This window comes from Impatiens glandulifera, chromosome 9 (genome assembly GCF_907164915.1).
Source record: "Impatiens glandulifera chromosome 9, dImpGla2.1, whole genome shotgun sequence".
Taxonomy (NCBI): Eukaryota; Viridiplantae; Streptophyta; class Magnoliopsida; order Ericales; family Balsaminaceae; genus Impatiens; species Impatiens glandulifera.
Genome location: NC_061870.1, coordinates 28,467,564 through 28,486,826, shown reverse-complemented (window position 1 = coordinate 28,486,826; position 19,263 = coordinate 28,467,564). Strand labels below are relative to the sequence as shown.

Sequence of the window (19,263 nt, the reverse complement as noted above, 5' to 3'; positions counted from 1 at the left end):
CCCCAAATCAATTTTCAGATGTTGAATACGTTTAATTAATTGACTAGAGTTCAATTCTCATTTAAAACATTTTAAATTGAATTAAAAATTATGACGGGATTTATACTCCATATGATGCGAGCCAAATCATATTAAACAAAATAATGCATAATTGTTTTTTATAAGAACCTATGGAGAACCTCAAAGTTTATGGGAAACTGAAAAAATTAATTAGAGACTTCACATCTTCAATATTATTTATGATAAAGTTTAGAGCATGCAGTAATATGCTATTTTCATATTATATTGCCTCATGAGAGTTTAGAATAGTGTGAGATGTTAATAAAATGTGCTCTATATAATGTTACATTTAAATTATATATTGTAAAGAGGTGGTTACACTTTAATAAAAATCCACTTGTCTTATGTTCTTATAAGAATAAAAATAATTTGAGACAGCATGTAGGCAATTGCACACATGGTGGGGAAGATGGATTTTATGGTAATAACAAACTGAAATAGGGATATTATTATATATTGAAAGGAGAAATGAATGATGGGTGGTAGGCTAAGAGACAATTTGTCCATTTTTCTTTGTCATGTGCTTTAATTTCGAAGAAGGTAAGCTATGGCCATTATCTTTTATTTATTATTATTATTTGTTTGAAAATGACCTCCAATGTCCCAACTACTATTATTTTCTTTTCTTTTGCTAGGAAACTATTACTATTTCTTACTTGATTACTATAATTTAAAAATAAATAATAAATAATCTTGATTAATAATTTTTTTGAATGTTTGACTCACTAATCAAAATATATTGTTAAATAGTCCCATGCTTATAAGTTATAACAATACATATATATAATTTAGTTAAATATATTAATTGTATTTTAAGCGGATTAACTAATATGGTAGGACAACTAGCATATTCCTTTCCATTACAAAGATTAATTTATTTTATAATTTAAAAAGATATATTTTCAATTTAAAATTAATTATCATAAAAATTGACATTTAATAAATATTCAATTAAATTAATAAATATTATATGATAAAATAAATTGATAAAATGAATATAAAATTTAACTATATAAACAATAGATATGTAAAAAACATATAAAATTATATTAATTTTATTAAATACATTATAAATTTTATTATTTGTATTTTATATATTTAAATTATTATTTTTATATAATAATATATTAAATATTATCATCAGTTAATATTTTTACAAATATTATTTAATTTAAATTATTTGAAGAATCTATATATGATAATGTTTAATTTGAATTTGTCGGGTCGAGAGAGTTGTGGTTAATTTAAATATATATGTGAGAGTAAATAAATATTTGGGTCGAATCGTGAATTGACCTACCCCATAAACGGTTAAAAATAAAATTATAAATGCTATAGGTTTGTTTCGAACTTACAAAATAACAAAAACAAGTACAGCCCTTTATCAACTAAGTTAATAAAAATTTATATTTTAAATTCTACACAAAATTTTGATGAACGTATGACATTCATAACAATAATATATATATATATATATATATAATAATGCTTAATTTGAATTTATCGGGTAGAGAGCTATGGTTAATTTGGATATATATGTGAGAGTAAATGAATACTTGGGTCGGATCGTGAGTTGACCCGCCCATAAACTTAAAACGGTTAAAATTAAAAATGCTATTTGTATCTAATGTTGTGATGCACATGGAAACATAAAAACAAAATAAATTCAAAAACAAAAAATTACAATAATTTTAAAATATATACTTAACGTGTCTTATACTTAATAAATAAAATTAGGTTAAGAAATTAATTTAATTAGATATAATGTTATATATATATATATATCTTTATTAAAAAAAACATTTTTATTTAATATTATGATAAGAGATATAATTATCTTTATTATATTTTTTGTAGGAGTGAAAAAATTATATAATATATATCGTTATTCAAAATGTAACTTAATATATATATATAAACAAAATTATAAAATTATTTTAACAATCATAAGTGATCTAGCGGTTAAAATGTTAAAGTGTTAACATTTTATACTTAAAGACCATGGTTCAAATCCCTCTAAAAGTAATTATTATATGTGGGAGTGCGAACATTGGTAGATAAAACGGAGCCGAGAATGTCGGCTTGAGTAACGCAAATATTGGTGAGAAAACCTAAGGGTTCGTCTACAGAGGGTTGAGTAAAGTAAACATTTGTGAGAAAATCTAAAAGTTCGTCCATGGAGCTAGGGTGAGGTGGTTCATGGCTAAGATCATGCTGAAAGGTATAATCGAATGTTTAAGAATACATCATTGATGACCGCAAAAATCTTCCATAGAGGGTGAACAAAAGTCAAAAGACATATATAGTCGAATGCTTATGTATTGCGGGAATTGAGAATGGTTAGAGTTAATAATACATCATTAAAAAATAATTTAGATAATATATATATAATGGGTGCAAGATATTTTAATATTATATTTGTTTTTTCATTTTAGTATTAAAGTTATTAATTATATATATATATATATATATAATATATTATATATAAATCTATAAAATATAATAAATATATTTTTATTTTAATTTATAATATTCCTATATATATATTTTAAAAATATATAAATTTAAAAATATATTTAACAAAATATGTTAAGTTTTTAAAATGATTGATTTTTTATTTTTATAAAGAAATAAAAATAAGACATTATATTTGAAATAATATTTAGAATTGACGATTTTTTTTTTTTGAAAAAAAGTATCCAAATATATATATATATATATATATTTAATATATTTAATATATTTAATATATTATTAATTAAAAAGACTGAAATAAAAAAATAAAATCTGTAAAATAAATTAATAAAATAATTTAAATAAAAAAATTAAAAATATATTTAATTAAATATGTTAAGTTTTAAATTTATTGAGAAATTAAATTGAGATTTATTTATTATTATAAAAAAACAAATTAAGATATTTGAAAAAATATTTTTTTTATTATCATATATATTTTTTTTATTTATATTCATATATATATATATATATATTAAATTTAAATAGTTTTTAATAATTTATTATTATAAAACACAAATTAGGACATATTATATGAACACTTTTTTTATTAACCCATATTTTTTAATATTTGTTCAATTATCTATTATAATAAAAAATTATTATAAAAACAAATTAAAACATTATATGCAATAATTTTATTACCACATATTTTTTTAATTATTTATATATGTATATATTTTAATTTTAAATATTAGTATATTTGTCCAATTTTTTATTATATTAATTTATTTATTTTAAAAAAATTTATTATATTCAATTTTTTTTTTGATAAATGTTATTTCTTACTCAATTTGGTTATTAAATAAAAAAAATTATTATAAATATAAAAATATTAAAAACTTAAATAAATTAGTTAGTTAATTTTTTAATATTTTTATTTTTCAAATAAGTATATAATAATAAAGAATATTATACTCGAGTAAATCTTTAATTTGATTGGTAATTTAATCTAAAATGAAATGTTGAGAATTCTTTTCTAAACTATTTTTATTTAATCTAAAATGAAATGTTGAGAATTCTTTTCTAAACTATTTTTCTTTTCACAGTGGATGTTGTCAATTTATATGATTGGTGATCCGCATGCATTATATATATTTTTTTAAGATGTTTTTCAAACTTTATATACTCTATGAATTTAAAAGTATAAATAAATATTAAATTTGGATTTAATTTAATTTTACAAAATAAAACTAATTCAAATATTTGAATAATATTATTTTTATTTAAAATATTTATATATAAATAATATTTTGTTTATATTTTTAGCAGTACAAAAGTACATGATCTTGTACCTGATCAATGCTAGTTATAATACACTAACTTAACAAAATAATATTCCAATTATCTTATTTTAAAATTCATTGATATCTTAATGAATATATAATTGATAATATCTCTTATTACTTTTTTTTTTTCTATTTTTAAGTTATGTTTCTTAGCAACTTGACATTTCCGGCATATCCTAAAAGAGAATTATGTCTAACCGACTTGACATTATTGACCATCACCTACTATTACTTTGAACATTAAGTACAACCTACAAGTCATATCAATCATCTCATATCTTCACTTTGAATATTTTGCTCCATTCGCGACTTGTCATATTATCGACCACATTATACCCTCACATTGTGCATTTTGCTCCATCTAACTGTCATTATCGATCAACACATATCCTTAATTTGAACATTATGTACTAACTCATCATTATCTATCACATTACTCCCTTATTTTTGACAATTTTATCCAATTTGAACCATCATTCACATTTAAAATATGACAATTCCCTTAATCCATCATTGATCTACATATAAAATCACACCTTCTCTAAAATTTGATCACTTGGGACTCGAAATCTGGTCTTAATTTGTAATTTGAATACTTTAACCACTGCATTACTTGTGATTATTGAATTTAATTTATAATTCTCTATATGTATATATATTTTGTGTATAAACTCATAAAAGGAGACAAATAATCAAACAAATTCATCTGCAACTCGTCGTCGTATTATCGATCACCTTCTACCCACACATTGAGCAACCTTCTACCCTCACATTGATCATTTTGCTTCATCTGATTCATCATTGTCAATCACACTACACCCTCACTTTGAGCATTTTACCAATTCAAATTATCATTATCATTTTAATATATTTAATACCCTTCTAAAGACCTACCATTTTCTTAATCTATTCATCACACCCACATATACATTTTAATTTATATAATATTCCTCTAAAATCCGACAATTCCTTTAATCCATCTTAGCATCCACTTATACCATCATCATTTTAATATTTATAATACACCTTCTAAAATCCGTACTAGCCAAGACTAAAATATTTGTTTCAAGTTTGAAATGTGAATACTTTAACCACTGCAGCACTTGTGAATTGTGATTGTTGAATTTAATTTATAGTTTTATATATGCATATATATTTTGTATATAAAATCACAAAAGAGAGAAAAATAATAAAAAAATTTATTTATTTTTATTTAAATATATCACAAATTAATAAATAGGTCTTACAAAATTTATAAGAAATTAATAAAATTTTAAAATTATATAAACACAATGACGTCTATTTATCAAATTTTAAATTGAATTTAAATATAAATCATTGTTAGCTTAATTAGTTCAGTTTATCAAACTTTATATGAAATTTAAATATAAATAATTATTAGCTTAGTTAGTTAAAATATAAACTTATATTTTTATTAATGTAATACGTTCATCAAATTTTGTGTCAAATTTAAAATATAAAGTCTTATTAGCTTAATTGGTTAAAAAGTTAGTTATACTTGTTTTGTTATGTTATAAGTTTAAAACTTATATATACCATATATAATTTAACTTTTTTTAATTTAATCGTTTCAAATTTATAGGTAGGTCAACTCACAACTCAAACCAAGTATCCATTTACCTTCACATATATATTTAAATTAACCACAGCTCTTGACCTAGTAATCTAGATACTTTGAAATTAAGCATTATTATGTATATAGATTAGTTAAAAAGTTAAACTTATATTGTTAGGAATATCACACGTTTACCAAATTTTGTATTAAATTTAAAATATAAAGTCTTATTATTCTAGTTAGTTAAATTGTTACACTAGTTTTATTATATTGCAAATTCGAAACATACATATAATATTTTAAATTATTATTTTTTGGGGAAACATACATATAGCATTTTGTTCGACGAATTGTTTGAGGGATGTTTTGGACTGCACGTAGTCATCAAAGAAGGCGTTCATACTTTCACTCCGTTGAGATGTTGACATGCCGGCCCAAAATTGTCCTTTGACATAAACAGGTATCCATTTAGATCTTTCCAAATACAAAGATTTCAACCAAACATTATCTTCCAACTGATAATCTTCAATTAGTCTATTCTAATCCTCTTCACATTGTTGAATATTTATGGAATTGTATACTATGTTTTTCAGCCTCTTCTTTATTAGATGGTATTCAGTATGGCTTCCAAGTTTTATAGGAAGTTTCTTCATTATATGCCACAAACAAAATCGATGATGAGTTTTAGGAAATACCTTCTCAATTGTAATCGCCATGGATCGACATTGGTCTGTGATTATAGCATTTGGAGATCTATCATGCATACATTCCAACCAAGTTCTAAACAACCAAGTGAAAGAATTTGAATCCTCACTTGACAATAATCCACATCCAAGCAAAATGGATTGACCATGATGATTAACACCAACAAACGGAGCGAAAGGCATGTCATAGCGATTTGTCAAATAGGTTGTATCGAAAGAGATAACATCATGAAAATCTTCAAAGGCAGCCCAGCACCTACCATCTGCCCAAAACACGTTTTTAATTCGGGATTCCTCGTCCAAATCAATAAGGTAGAAGAAGTTTGAGTTCCTGGTTTGCATTTTTAAGAAATAATTAGTGAGTGCTTCAGCATCCCCACTCCCTAACTTCAACCGTCGTGCTTCTGTAACGTAATTTCTACATGTCCTCTCATCGAAAGACATGTTTTCATACCCTCCAGCTTCAACTACAAGTGATTGAAATGTTTTGACCATAGTTATTCCAGCTTCATCGTTTGTATCCAATCTTCTTTTTATATTTCCGTCAATCACTTTGTAGGATCTAACATGACGTATTCTCTTAGGGCTTAATGTATGGTTGTGCTCAAGAGAAATACTTGTTATCACATATTCCCCTTCATTTCGAACAACAATATTAATCTTTGCTTTACAATCTGTATTCGTTATTGGTCTAGGCTGATAAAACTTATTTTTTGCCTTCAATTCTTTCATAAAACTCTTGGCACAACCAACGCTGAAGTATTTCCTCTTACCACCTACATTTTTGCTCCCTAATTTGGTAATGCCGAATCCCGTTAAGTGGGCATATGATGTGTAGAATTCAAGAAGTTGTTCTTCGGAGGAAAATGTCATTCCAACACTAGGAATGTGACTGCAAAAATTAAGTGAAACCGTAAGAAAAAAGTCCATAAACCACTCATTTCGGGTCCCGAAACACATAATTTTTTGACCCGAAACACAACATTTTTTTACAAGATACCACACATTTCGGGACAAGGAAGGACCCTTTCTTGTCCAGAAACCAACCATTTCGGGACAAGGTGGGTCATTTCTTGTCCCAAAACAAACCATTTCGGGACAAGGAAGGACCCTTTCTTGTCTTGAAACCAACCATTTCAGGACAAGGAAGGACCATTTCTTGTCCCGAAACCACTAGATCTGTTCAAGGTACCTTTCGGGTTCAACCGGGGTGGATCTGTTCAGGTTAAGTTCTTCATCTACTGGGTTGTTCAAGTTCGGTGCTTCGGTTTCCTGAAAATTCAAACAGTTTAAATCCATAAATACATCTGTAAAATGTAAACCCTAGATCTGTAAAATCTAAATCCTAGATCTATAAAATCTAAACCCTAGATCTATTAAAAAAATAATAAAGATCCTTAAAAAGATACCATGGAGAAGTAAATGCTGCCGGAGAAAAGAAATAAATGCAGCCGGAGAAGAGAAATAAATGCAGCCGGAGAAAAAAAATAAATGATGCGTTTCAGAGAGAGAAAGAAATGCAGAAATATGTAACTCTATTGGGTGAAAGAGGATATGCAAAAATGTAGAAATAATTTTTTCTTTTTTCTCTCTCCTAGCTGGCAAGGCCACGTAGGATTCGTGGCCTTGCTTTCGCTAACCCTTTGTTGGGTTTATCATACCTCAACATTAAATTATGAATTATTTTTATTTATATATAAAATTAAGAAAAAAAAAATTAGTCATAGTATTCACACTATACAATCCAGTCAATATTTAAATACTTAACAATTTTAACAAAAAGATGAACAATCCGGATTCATAACCATTTAAATCTTTATGAACTTTAGTTTGAAATATATATATAAATATATATATATATATATATATATATATATATATATATATATATATATATATATATAATCTCATTATTATAGTTTTACTGATTCCTCATAATTTTCTACAAATAAGACAACAAATCAATTTAAGTCACATTGATTATAGGGGAAGCGATTGTGAGTTAGGCGGTTAAAATCTCGAGTTAATTCTTAAAATCTTACGATTTTACGATTTCATATCAGGTTAACGAGTCTGATTTGAAGTAACTCTTATGATTTTGAATTTACAATAATAAGATTTTACGATTTTACGAGTTTATAAATAATTTTGATTTTACGATTTTATGTTTTAAAAAATAAATTTATATTTAAAAATTAAAAATAAAGTTATTATTTATTCAAATAAATTAATTAATATAATTAATTTTTTTTTATAGTGTTTTATTTATTATTATTTTTTTAATTAATTGTATATTTAAATATATAAATTTTTAAAATTGTCTAAGTATATAAAATATTTAATTATATATACAAATAATAATAATATATAACTATTATTTTTTCAAATTAAACTCTTACGATTTCAGATAAACTCTAGATTTTATGAGTTTACAACTAGTCAACGATTTTACGTAAACTCTCAATTTTGACAGCCTTGATTGTGAGGGCATCAACTTCCTCACCTGTCAACCTTACCAAAATTCTGTCGCTAGATCCTGGGCGCTTCATTTAAGCAGTCGCCCAAACAACCTACAGTTGCGTGGATAAAAAATAAGACAAGGTGATAAAAAGGAAATATAAATATAAATAAAAGAAAGTTAGTGCACACGTTTTTCTTCAATTTTGATCAAATCATAATCAGATTATAATCAAATCATAAACTTCTCCTATCGAAAGAGTTCAAAAGTTCAAGCTTTAGATTTCTCTCTCAATGAGAAACCCAAATCGAAACAGACGACAACCTAGAAGACAACTATTGCAAGAAGACAAACGCGAAGAAGGCCACCGATAATAAGACCACTGTGAAGATCACTGTGAAGAAGAAGACTACCGCGAACAAGATGACCGTGAAGAAGACGACCACCGCAAAGAAGACGTTAACATGTATTATTTTTAAATAAACTGTAATGTATGAACTGTAATGTTATTTTTAAACTAAATTGTAATGTATAAAGTGTAATGTTCTTTATAAAGTGAACTGTAATGTCTAAATTTTAATGTTATTTTTAAAATGGAAGTGTAATGTTTGATAAACTAAACTGTAATCTATTAACTGTAATGTTCTTTTTAAATTAATTGTAATGTCTAAATTATAATGTTATTTTTAAAACTGAAGTGAATGTCATTTAAAATATATTGCAATGTCATTTAAAAACAGAACTGTAATGTGTTTTAAAAATGAAATGTAAATTCTTATAAATTGAAGTTAATGTTTGATATACTGAAGTGTAATGTTTGATACACTGAAGTGTAACGTAATATATAATGAAATATAATTTCTTTTAAAACTCAACATTAGCGTATTGTGTTTTAAACTGAAATTTAAATTCTAATATACTGAAATGTAATTTATTATATACTGTAATGTCTGATGAACTCAAGTATAATGTCTGATGAACTGAAATGTAATGTATGATACACTGAAGTGTAACATCATTTAAATTCAAATGTAATGTCTTATAAACTCAACTAAATTGTAATTTTTTTAAAACTCAACATTAACGTTTTTTAATACTCAATTAAATTATGTTTTAAACTGAAATTTAAATTCTTATATACTTAAATGTAATGTTATTTCTTAAACACTGAAATTTAAATTCTTATATACTGAAGTGTAATGTCTAATACACTGAAATTTAACGTCTGATACACTGAAGTGTAACGTCAATTAAACTCGAGTGTAATGATGTAACGTGGCTATGTTTAGGACAAAAAAGGGACCAAAAACTCCTGAATATGGTCATTTGGGGAAAAAGACACCCGAACATTGCCATTTTGGGACTAAAAACTCAAAAGCATGGCAATGTTTGGGACCAAAAACTTCCGAACATGATGAACTCAAGTGTAATGTCTTATACACTAAAGTGTAACGTCTGATACACTGATACACTGAAGTGTAATGTCATATATCATGAAATATAGTTTCTGTTAGATAAATTTGTTAGATAAATTTGACCGGTCAATAAGAACTTAACAAAACAAACTTATTGTGCAGGAACGGTCAAAAACTCTAACCGGTCAAGAAATTAAGCCGGTTAGAAGAAGCAAACGACATATCTAAAACCTGAAGCTATCCGGTTGAACTGAATAACCGGTAAACATAATCAGTTGAAGTGAAGCATACAATCCAAATCCAACGAGAAGACTATTTAGAGAAAGAAGTCAAGGATATCAAATTAAGAACAGTTTACAAACTGGTGCAAACAAATACTTTGAGTATATGCAGAAGATTACATCAAAGGATCAGACTGTGACATTGTCATATTCATACAAGTCTGATGATACGCTGCAGGCTGCAGAAGATTGCATGAAGAAAAGTTACCACTTTGGTATAAGTCAAAAGAGCAACTTCTCAGGTGCAGACAACTGTTCAACCGACAGTTGCTATAATCAAGCAAAGACAAATGAAGTCGGTCTGATTCATGTCTTGGAAACCAAAACCGCATTTAATGTTATGCTGATCCTATGCTCAACCAATCAGGTTCAAGGATTGCCCTGAAGGTATCTGTTGAAGAAATGTGACCGTTGACACATTTCACCTATAAAAGGAGAAGCTGAAGAACGAAAAGAAAAAGGGTTGTGAGCGAACAAGTTACGAAATTACAAAGTGATCAAAAGCTCTTATCTCTCTAAAAGATTCAAAGCTTAAGTGTGCATTTGTAAAGTGTATTTCTGTGAGAGTTGTAAAAGTGATTATCGAGCAGTAAATAAGACTCGATTGTGTATGAGTATTCCTTAGTGAATATCATTCTCGTTGTTTGAGAAGAAGGGGTGACGTAGGAATTTTATCTCCGAACATCCATAAAAACATGTGTCATGTGTTCTATTTCCCGTCGGCTCAATATCTGAACCGACTCATATCATTCTAACCGCTTCACTAACCTTCAAACCGATATTCTCCAAATCTCATCTCTATTCATCCTGTGGGTGTGTTGCTTCAATCTGAAACAAACCACTTCCGCACTTGAACTCGGTTCAAGGGTTTGTGACAGCTTGTGTAGTATTGAAACTGGTGTTAATTCTTAACTGGATTAGCGCCAACCGTTGAGTGTTGTTAGATATTATTCTTTAGCCGGACCCCGGTCCACTATCGTCGATCTAGATCCTAACAGTTTCTTTTAAGCTGAAATTTAAATTCAATATAAATTGAAATATTATATCTTATAAACTGAATTGTAATGTCTTATATAAATTGAACTGAAATGTTATATAAACTAAATTGTAACGTTTTTTAAAACTGAACTATAATTTTATTAACTGAAATGTAGTATTTATAACACTTTACAAATATCCAAATATATCACAACATAAACATTTTCATATAACTACTATCTTTGTTGAATGTCGTTGTTTTGTTATTCCCAAACCTGAAAGATACTTGGCCTCTGTCGTTTCACTTACAAGATTTTTTTTTTTATTTTGCTTTCTCATCGGCAGCAACACCAGTTGATTGGTTACGTGTTTGGTTGGATGCAAGCAATCGGTTAATTTTTTCCTTAAAAACAAAACAAAAGATTGAAGAATCATTTTACAATTCCATTTATATCACAATATTCTTTCAAATCTGAAGTGATGTACTCTCATCCGTTGTCGGATCTCAAGCATTTAACCTTCTGATTTGTTTCATTTTCAACCAAAGTCTTCCACTTCTTAAAAATAACAAATACTTCATATTTATGCTTCATAAAGTAACTCATACTTTTCTTGTTGAATCATCTATAAAAGTCACATAGTAGTATGATCCATCAATAGAAGAAACAGTGCAGGTCCCCACACATTAGTGTATACCAACTCTAGCCTTTCTTTCTTGAGCTCCTTCCCAATCTTTAAGAAACACACCCGTTTCTGTTTTCCAAGAATGCAGTTTTTACATAACTGATGTTCAACAGACTTCGGTTCTAAAATCTGTCAATTCTTCAAAAGAATTTTCATCCCTTTTTCGCTCATATGGCCCAACCTGCAATGCCATAGCTCATTGTTCTTCGAGTCATCAACTACATCAACAACTGTTTCTCTATAAGCTGAAGTCATGTATAATGTTCCTGTTTTGTGAACTCGAGCAACAACTATTGATCCTTTAGTCACCTTCCACACACCATTTCCACAATTGAAATTGTGACCTTCTTCATCAAGTTGTGTAACATAAATCAGATTGCGCATTAAATTTGGAATGTGTCTCACCTTATTAATCTTCCAAACATAACCATTTTCCATCTTCAATTTGATATCCCCCATACCAACAATATCCAGTGGCTCACCATCTACGAGATAAACTTTCCCACAGTTTCCAGTCACATAATTCTTCATTAATTCTTTGTGGGCAGTGGTGTGGAAAGACGCTCTCGAGTCCAAAACTCATGAATCTATCGGGCTATCAACAGACAAAAGTAACATATTAGTGACAGTTTATGTAACAACGTTAGTTGTATCATTTTTATCATCACCATTTCTCTTTGGTTCTTTGCAGTTCCTCTTCAAATGACCATGTTTACCATAAATCTGCTCATCCTGCTTCTCGACATAGATCTGCTCTTACCTCAGTTGAAATTTCTATCATTACCTTTGCCCCTGTTTTCCACATTCAGAGCAGAAATTTTGAATGTTTCACCAGAATCAATTTTACGAACCTTTTCAGCAAGAATACGATCTCTAGCTTCAACAAATTTAAGTTTAGCATTTCCGACTGAATTACTAATTGTTGCCCTCATAGGTTCCCAGCCATTTAGTAGAGATGCTAACAAAATCAGGGCATTAACTTTATCCCAAAAATCAATCTCAATAGATAGCAATTGATTCACAATTGTATTGAATTCATTCAAATAAGTAGTGACAGAAGTATCATCAACCATTCTTAAGTAAAAGAGTATTTTCATTTAAGTGTACCTTGTTGTTAGTAGATGGTTTCTCATACATAACAGAAATAACTTTCATCGGACCCATGGTGGTTTTCTCCTTTGTTACATTGTGAGCAACCATTTTGGCTAGCGTCAATCGGACAACTCCTAAAACCTGTCTATCAAGGAGTTTCCATTTAGCTTCATCCATCTTCTCTAGTTTATTACACAAAGGAACATGAAGCTTCTTTCCATAGAGGTAATCTTTGATCTGCATTCTCTAGAAGGCATAATCTTTGTCGTGTTCTATATCGTTGTCGTTTGCTATCGTTTCCCATTCTTGGATCTAGCCTAGCTGCTCTGATGCCAGTTGTTAGGATTTGTATCTATCAAATCCAATCTGCTTGAAATAATCTGTAAAAACACAAGAAAGAAGAACACAAGAAGACACAGATTTATAGTGGTTCACTCAAATTGAGCTACGTCCATTTCAGCCGCCACCAGATTTCACTATGAAAAAAAAGAAGGAATACAGAGTTTTTGTCTCACACTTTATCTCTCTATAATTTTGTCTCTTTTTTTGTAAACCTTTAATAATCACATATTTATAGGGTAAACATTCAAGTAATAAACCTAAATAACTCTTGGTCAGACCCAAGCCCAAAATCAAATACAAACTCAATAAACTCTAATTAACAATGTAGGGTTTATTACTTCATAACTCAACAGGGCATGCGTCTAGATTGTCATCATGGTACGAGCAAATAAATAGGTAAAATCGAGATGAATACTTGTAGATGAAGGCGTGATCTCAATAGTACCTAAAAAGAATGAGATAGGTCAAAGTTATAAAAATAAATATATTTCAAACAAGGCCTTAGACCATTATTCTTTTATATTATTGTTAGAAAATATTTATTTAGCTATTTTATTTATATATTTTGGATTTTTAAATTTTATTAAATGGTCTCGAAAATCCAAGTAATTTAAAAATACAAAATAAACCAACCACCAAACCCAACTAGATATATTCTCGTACACGATCAGATTGAAGAATGAGTTGCTTTGGTAAGATGGTTTAAAGGCATAGCTGAGAAAAAGAAGGTAGTGAGTTTGAGTCCTGGCAGCCAACAACCAATACGAAAACCAGAATATACAAGACAAATTGAAGATCTTCTCTTGATGACGAGGTTCTTACGATTAGATTCTCTCTCACTTTCTGATTAAATGGCACAAAACCGTTTTGAAAATGTTGGTTCGTGGAGGTTTTGTGAATTTTCTGTAAAACTCAATTTATTTTATTTTTTTATGGAGAAAGATGATGCTGGAAATAATTATTCAAAATTTATGTTTTATTTTATACTACCTTCACAAAATGTGTGGGTTTTTTCTTCTCTCTTTCTTACTTTTGACTTATTTTTTAAAATAATTAACTTTTTATGAATGTGGTATATAATCCGGGACGAATCTAGTCTAGGACTGAGGTGGGCTTAAGTCCAACCCTGAAAAACAAAATCCTCTTAATCTTTAATTTATTTAAATTAAAAAATATATATAATATATATTATAAAATAAAATAAAAAAATATAACATTTCCATGTATATTAACAATATACCTTAATCTTTTCATATATCCTAAATCTTTCTAGTTTATTATATTTTAAATTTTTATTTTACTAATTTTCTATTCTCTAATTATTTTATCAAAATTCTCATATTTATTTTTCTAATTTCAGAATAGGTAAAATATCTTTCTCTTTAATTGTATTATTTTAATTCTCTTCATAATTTTCATGTTCTTAATTGGTATAATCGTTAATTTAATTATGTATATGATATTTATAAGTGATTTTATGTATGATTGATAACGTAGAATTATGAAAATTATCAGATTAGAATTACTTAGTTTTTTCTTCTACTTATTATTTTTTATGTATTTTAACCTTATATTCAATTGTTCGATAAAATACTCAATCTTGAAAATTATGTATATAAAAAAATAGAATATTAATATGTTCTGAAAAAAAAAATATTGATATCTTCATTCTTTAAGAATATAGATTGTCAAATTAGTAACGACTCTCCACATATACCTATGGTCTCTACAATTCAAAATTCATCTCTTAGTAAATCTTTAAAGCAAAAAAAAATCATCGACTCATTAAATAGTTATGATATTTACAAACTTGCAACGAAATTTTACCTTATAGATTTTAAGATCAACACATTATTAACTTTGAAATATGAATTGGTACATTATAAACTTGATGATGCTGAATTTAAAGGTTTCTACACTTGTTGAGTCGTATCAACAATTGACCGAGAGTGGGTGATCAAAAATTTATGTTATGTTAACTAAATTGATATCACTACTATTGAGCGAGCATTTTTAACAATGTAAGAGATGAAGACGAAACATCACAATAAAATATATAATATATATAATTTATTACATTAAGTTTTAGCCTACCCTAACTTTAATTCTTGGTTGTCCATTATATAATTTGTATATAATGGAACATATCATTTGGAATATCAGTTTGAACCCGCTCTATTGACCTATTTGAATTCTCTTTTGAGTTTTGTAGTTGATTATAGCTCAGCTCGTATAGAAATTTTGAAAATAAGCTCAGAATTATTATAATTATAAATGGAGGATAAAAATAAGTGTAAAATAAATCTATCGATCTTGTGTAGTAACAATTGATGCTGTTGATCATTCCTCTTCTCTATTATTGTCCGCATACCAACAAAAAATCAAAATAATTTACAAACTCTTTTTCGTGTCCCCCCCCCCCCCCCCCGCCTGAATCGGCTCCCCCTATCCTTCCTTATACTTAAGTCAGTCATAAGTCACATAGACGCTCTAACTAACATGGATTTGATCGTGATTACTCTTCTTCTTCTTCAGCTCTGTTCCATCCTCACCGCGGCCATAGCCTACAAACCCACCGAAGTTATCAGGCTTGACTGTGGCGCAATTGCTGACTCCATCTCCCCTGACAAGCGGCCATGGATTCCCGACTCCGGATCCAAATTCATGCCTCCTCCATTAACCTCCTCCTCTGTTTCCAAAGCCGACCAACAATCTTCCTCAGTCGAACAAATCCCCTATTTATCCGCCCGCATATTCCCATCCCAGTTTACCTACACTTTCCCTCTCTCCTCCGGCCCCAAGTTCCTCCGCCTCTACTTCTACTCAGCCAACTATTCCGGCCGCGATATCACCAAATCATTCTTCACCGTCTCCGCCGCCGGTCATACCCTTCTGGCTAATTTCAGCGTTTTCCTTTCCTCCCCAGCAAATTCTCCTTCCTTCGTTAAAGAATTCGTGGTCCACGTCGAGAATAGTCAAACCCTCCAGCTCACTTTCACTCCCACATCCTCCGTCGATTCCTACGCCTTCATCAACGGTATAGAAATTGTTTCCATGCCGGATAACCTGTATTTCAACTCTCCTAACACCACCCTTGTCGGGGGGCAGAACACGACTACTTTTATCGTCGATACCAGCACGGCACTCGAGACTCTTTACCGGATAAACGTCGGTGGACAATCAATCGACGTCCAGAACGACACCGGAATGTTCCGGAAGTGGGATAACGATATCCAATATCAGGGAAATTTGATGGGTAAAGAACCTTACTTGAATTTCACTGTCTTGTACAACAACCGAACTCCGGCTTACACTGCACCAGGGTATGTCTACACAACCCAGCTATCCATGGGGCCCAGCCAGAATAACTTGCAGTTCAACATCTCGTGGATCTTCAGCGTCGATTCGGGTTTTAGTTATCTCCTGAGACTCCATTTTTGCGAAATTATAATCCAAATAGATGGAAACAATCAACGGGTTTTCACTGTATTTCTTGGCGATCAGATTGCGGATAAAAGTGTGGACGTGTTCAGAAGAGCCGGCGGCAGGGATATCCCTATATTTAGCGACTATGTAGTATCGGTACCCGTGGGGAACGATGGCATACCAACAAAACATTATCTTTCTCTTTCTCTCTGCCCAAACATAGATTCGAGACCCAGATACATCGATACTCTACTTAGCGGCGTAGAAATCTTGAAATTGAATAAATCGGACGGCAGTCTCGCCGGTCCAAATCCGGCTGAAGCACTCTCTCCTACAGTTTCAGGATCCAATCCACAGGTCCTTGGAAATCAGAAAAGAAAGGGTCCATCATCCTCATTATTAGGAGCCATTGTCGGAGGTGTGGTGGGAGGAATTGCTGTAATCGCAATAATGGCATTCTTGATTTTGAAGAAGAGGATGAAGACTGGGGAGAAGAAGATGAATCCTGGTTTGATTATGTTTGGCCGGAAAACAATACCGACGGTGAAGTTGAATCTAAATCTCGGGCTTAGATTGTCTTTGGAAGATATAAAGTCGGCCACCAATAACTTCAACGAGGAACTGTTAATCGGAAAGGGAGGTTTCGGAAAAGTGTATAAAGGAATGCTTAAGAACGGTACTATGGTGGCTGTTAAAAGAAGTAGCGATGAACACGGGCAAGGGATTTCGGAATTTCAAATTGAGATCCTCATCTTGTCCAAGATTCGTCATCGGAATCTTGTTTCATTGATAGGGTATTGTGAAGAAGGATCGGAGATGATACTTGTTTACGAATTCGTAGAGAATGGAACTCTTAGAGAGCATCTGTATGTTTCTGACAAAATGTCAAAGACTTCATCGCCTAAGTCCGAGTTATCTTGGATTCAAAGGCTAAACATCTGCATTGGCGCGGCCAAGGGTCTTCATTATCTTCACACGGAGTTAGGGGCTGGAATTATTCATAGGGATATAAAGTCGACCAACATCTTGCTCGATGATTCGTTCAATGCTAAAGTTGCGGATTTTGGTTTGGCTAGACAAGGCCTTGATCCTGATCAGATTCATGTCACGACGGTTGTGAAAGGTAGCTTCGGGTACATGGATCCCGAATACTATAGATGTCATCATCTGACGCGTAAATCCGATGTTTACTCTTTCGGGGTGGTTCTTTTAGAAGTGCTTTGTGCGCGAGCAGCTGTTGATAACTCGGTTCCTTTTGAAGAAATCAGCCTGGTGACGTGGGGTTTGAGTATGATTGAGCAAGGACGCATAGACGAGATTGTGGATAGTTCAATTGTGGGTGAGGTCAAACCGGTTTCGTTGAGTAAGTTTGTTGAGACTATTGAGAAGTGTTTGAGAAAGTGTGGCCTAGATAGGCCTAATATGAGGGATGTCTTGAGGGAGTTAGAATATGCTCTTCAACTTCAACAAATGGAGAAGCCAATAGATCCGATGCATGAGAACAGCGCATTAGATATATCTTTGGTCGATGAATTAAGTGATGAAGTTAAGGTATATGGAGTAACATTGGAAACATGAAATTGTAATGTTAGAGAAGACAATTGTATCTATCCAATGTTTTTTTTAAATGTGCATATTCCAATCTTAATAATAATTATAAAATTTTATAAAACAACATACATGTCACAAACAAAATGTACCAAGTAATTTAATTGAATTAAGAGTGGCTAGAAAAAGAAGTATCAATATAAATTGTCCATTTTATTATCTGTATATTAAATAATAATAACAAATAATTGCTTTAAAAAATAATACTTTTATTCCACAAAGAAGACAAGATCATGCAGTTCGCACTTTCATTTCCTTACCATATAATTGTAATTTTTCTATGGACATAAGTCTTGGTAAAAAAGACACAAATAATTCATGTGTCCCTATCCTTTGATGTTACAATTGATTGACATTTTTTTAATTTTAAAAAATATATATTTAAATTAATATATTAAGATAATTTAAATAACAAAAGATAACTATTTTAAAAATTCATTTTTAGTTTCATCTTCTTAAATCATGATTAAATAAACACGATTGTCATGTCACTATTCATACTATTCAAAGTAATACTTTATTTATTTTTAAAATTGTAATTATTATGTTTATATGATTTTTTTATCAGCCAGTTCAATTTTAAATGTTTTTAATTAAATTCTGATATTTTTATTTTGTAAGACAAGACTTAGACAATTTAGCTACTTGACAAATTAACCATATTAATAAAAACTATGAAAAGTAGCTATGACTTATAAACTCTTTTCTATACATTGAAATAGTATTCACTTTATATAGGGGTGGAGTCACGCATGGCTTAGTATTCACTTTATATAGGAGTGGAGTCACGCATGGGCTAAGATGGGCTACAGCCTCACCTAAATTAAAATGTTAAA

General features: G+C 29.7%; 1 protein-coding gene across 1 annotated transcript; it reads left to right on the top strand.

Annotated features, from left to right (window-relative positions):
- Positions 1–15,859: 15,859 nt before the first annotated feature.
- On the top strand, positions 15,860–18,449 carry LOC124916464 (receptor-like protein kinase FERONIA). Its single transcript, XM_047457177.1, has one exon. The coding sequence runs from the start codon at positions 15,893–15,895 to the stop codon at positions 18,395–18,397; it is 2,505 nt and encodes an 834-aa protein (XP_047313133.1). The 5' UTR covers positions 15,860–15,892; the 3' UTR covers positions 18,398–18,449.
- Positions 18,450–19,263: the final 814 nt, after the last annotated feature.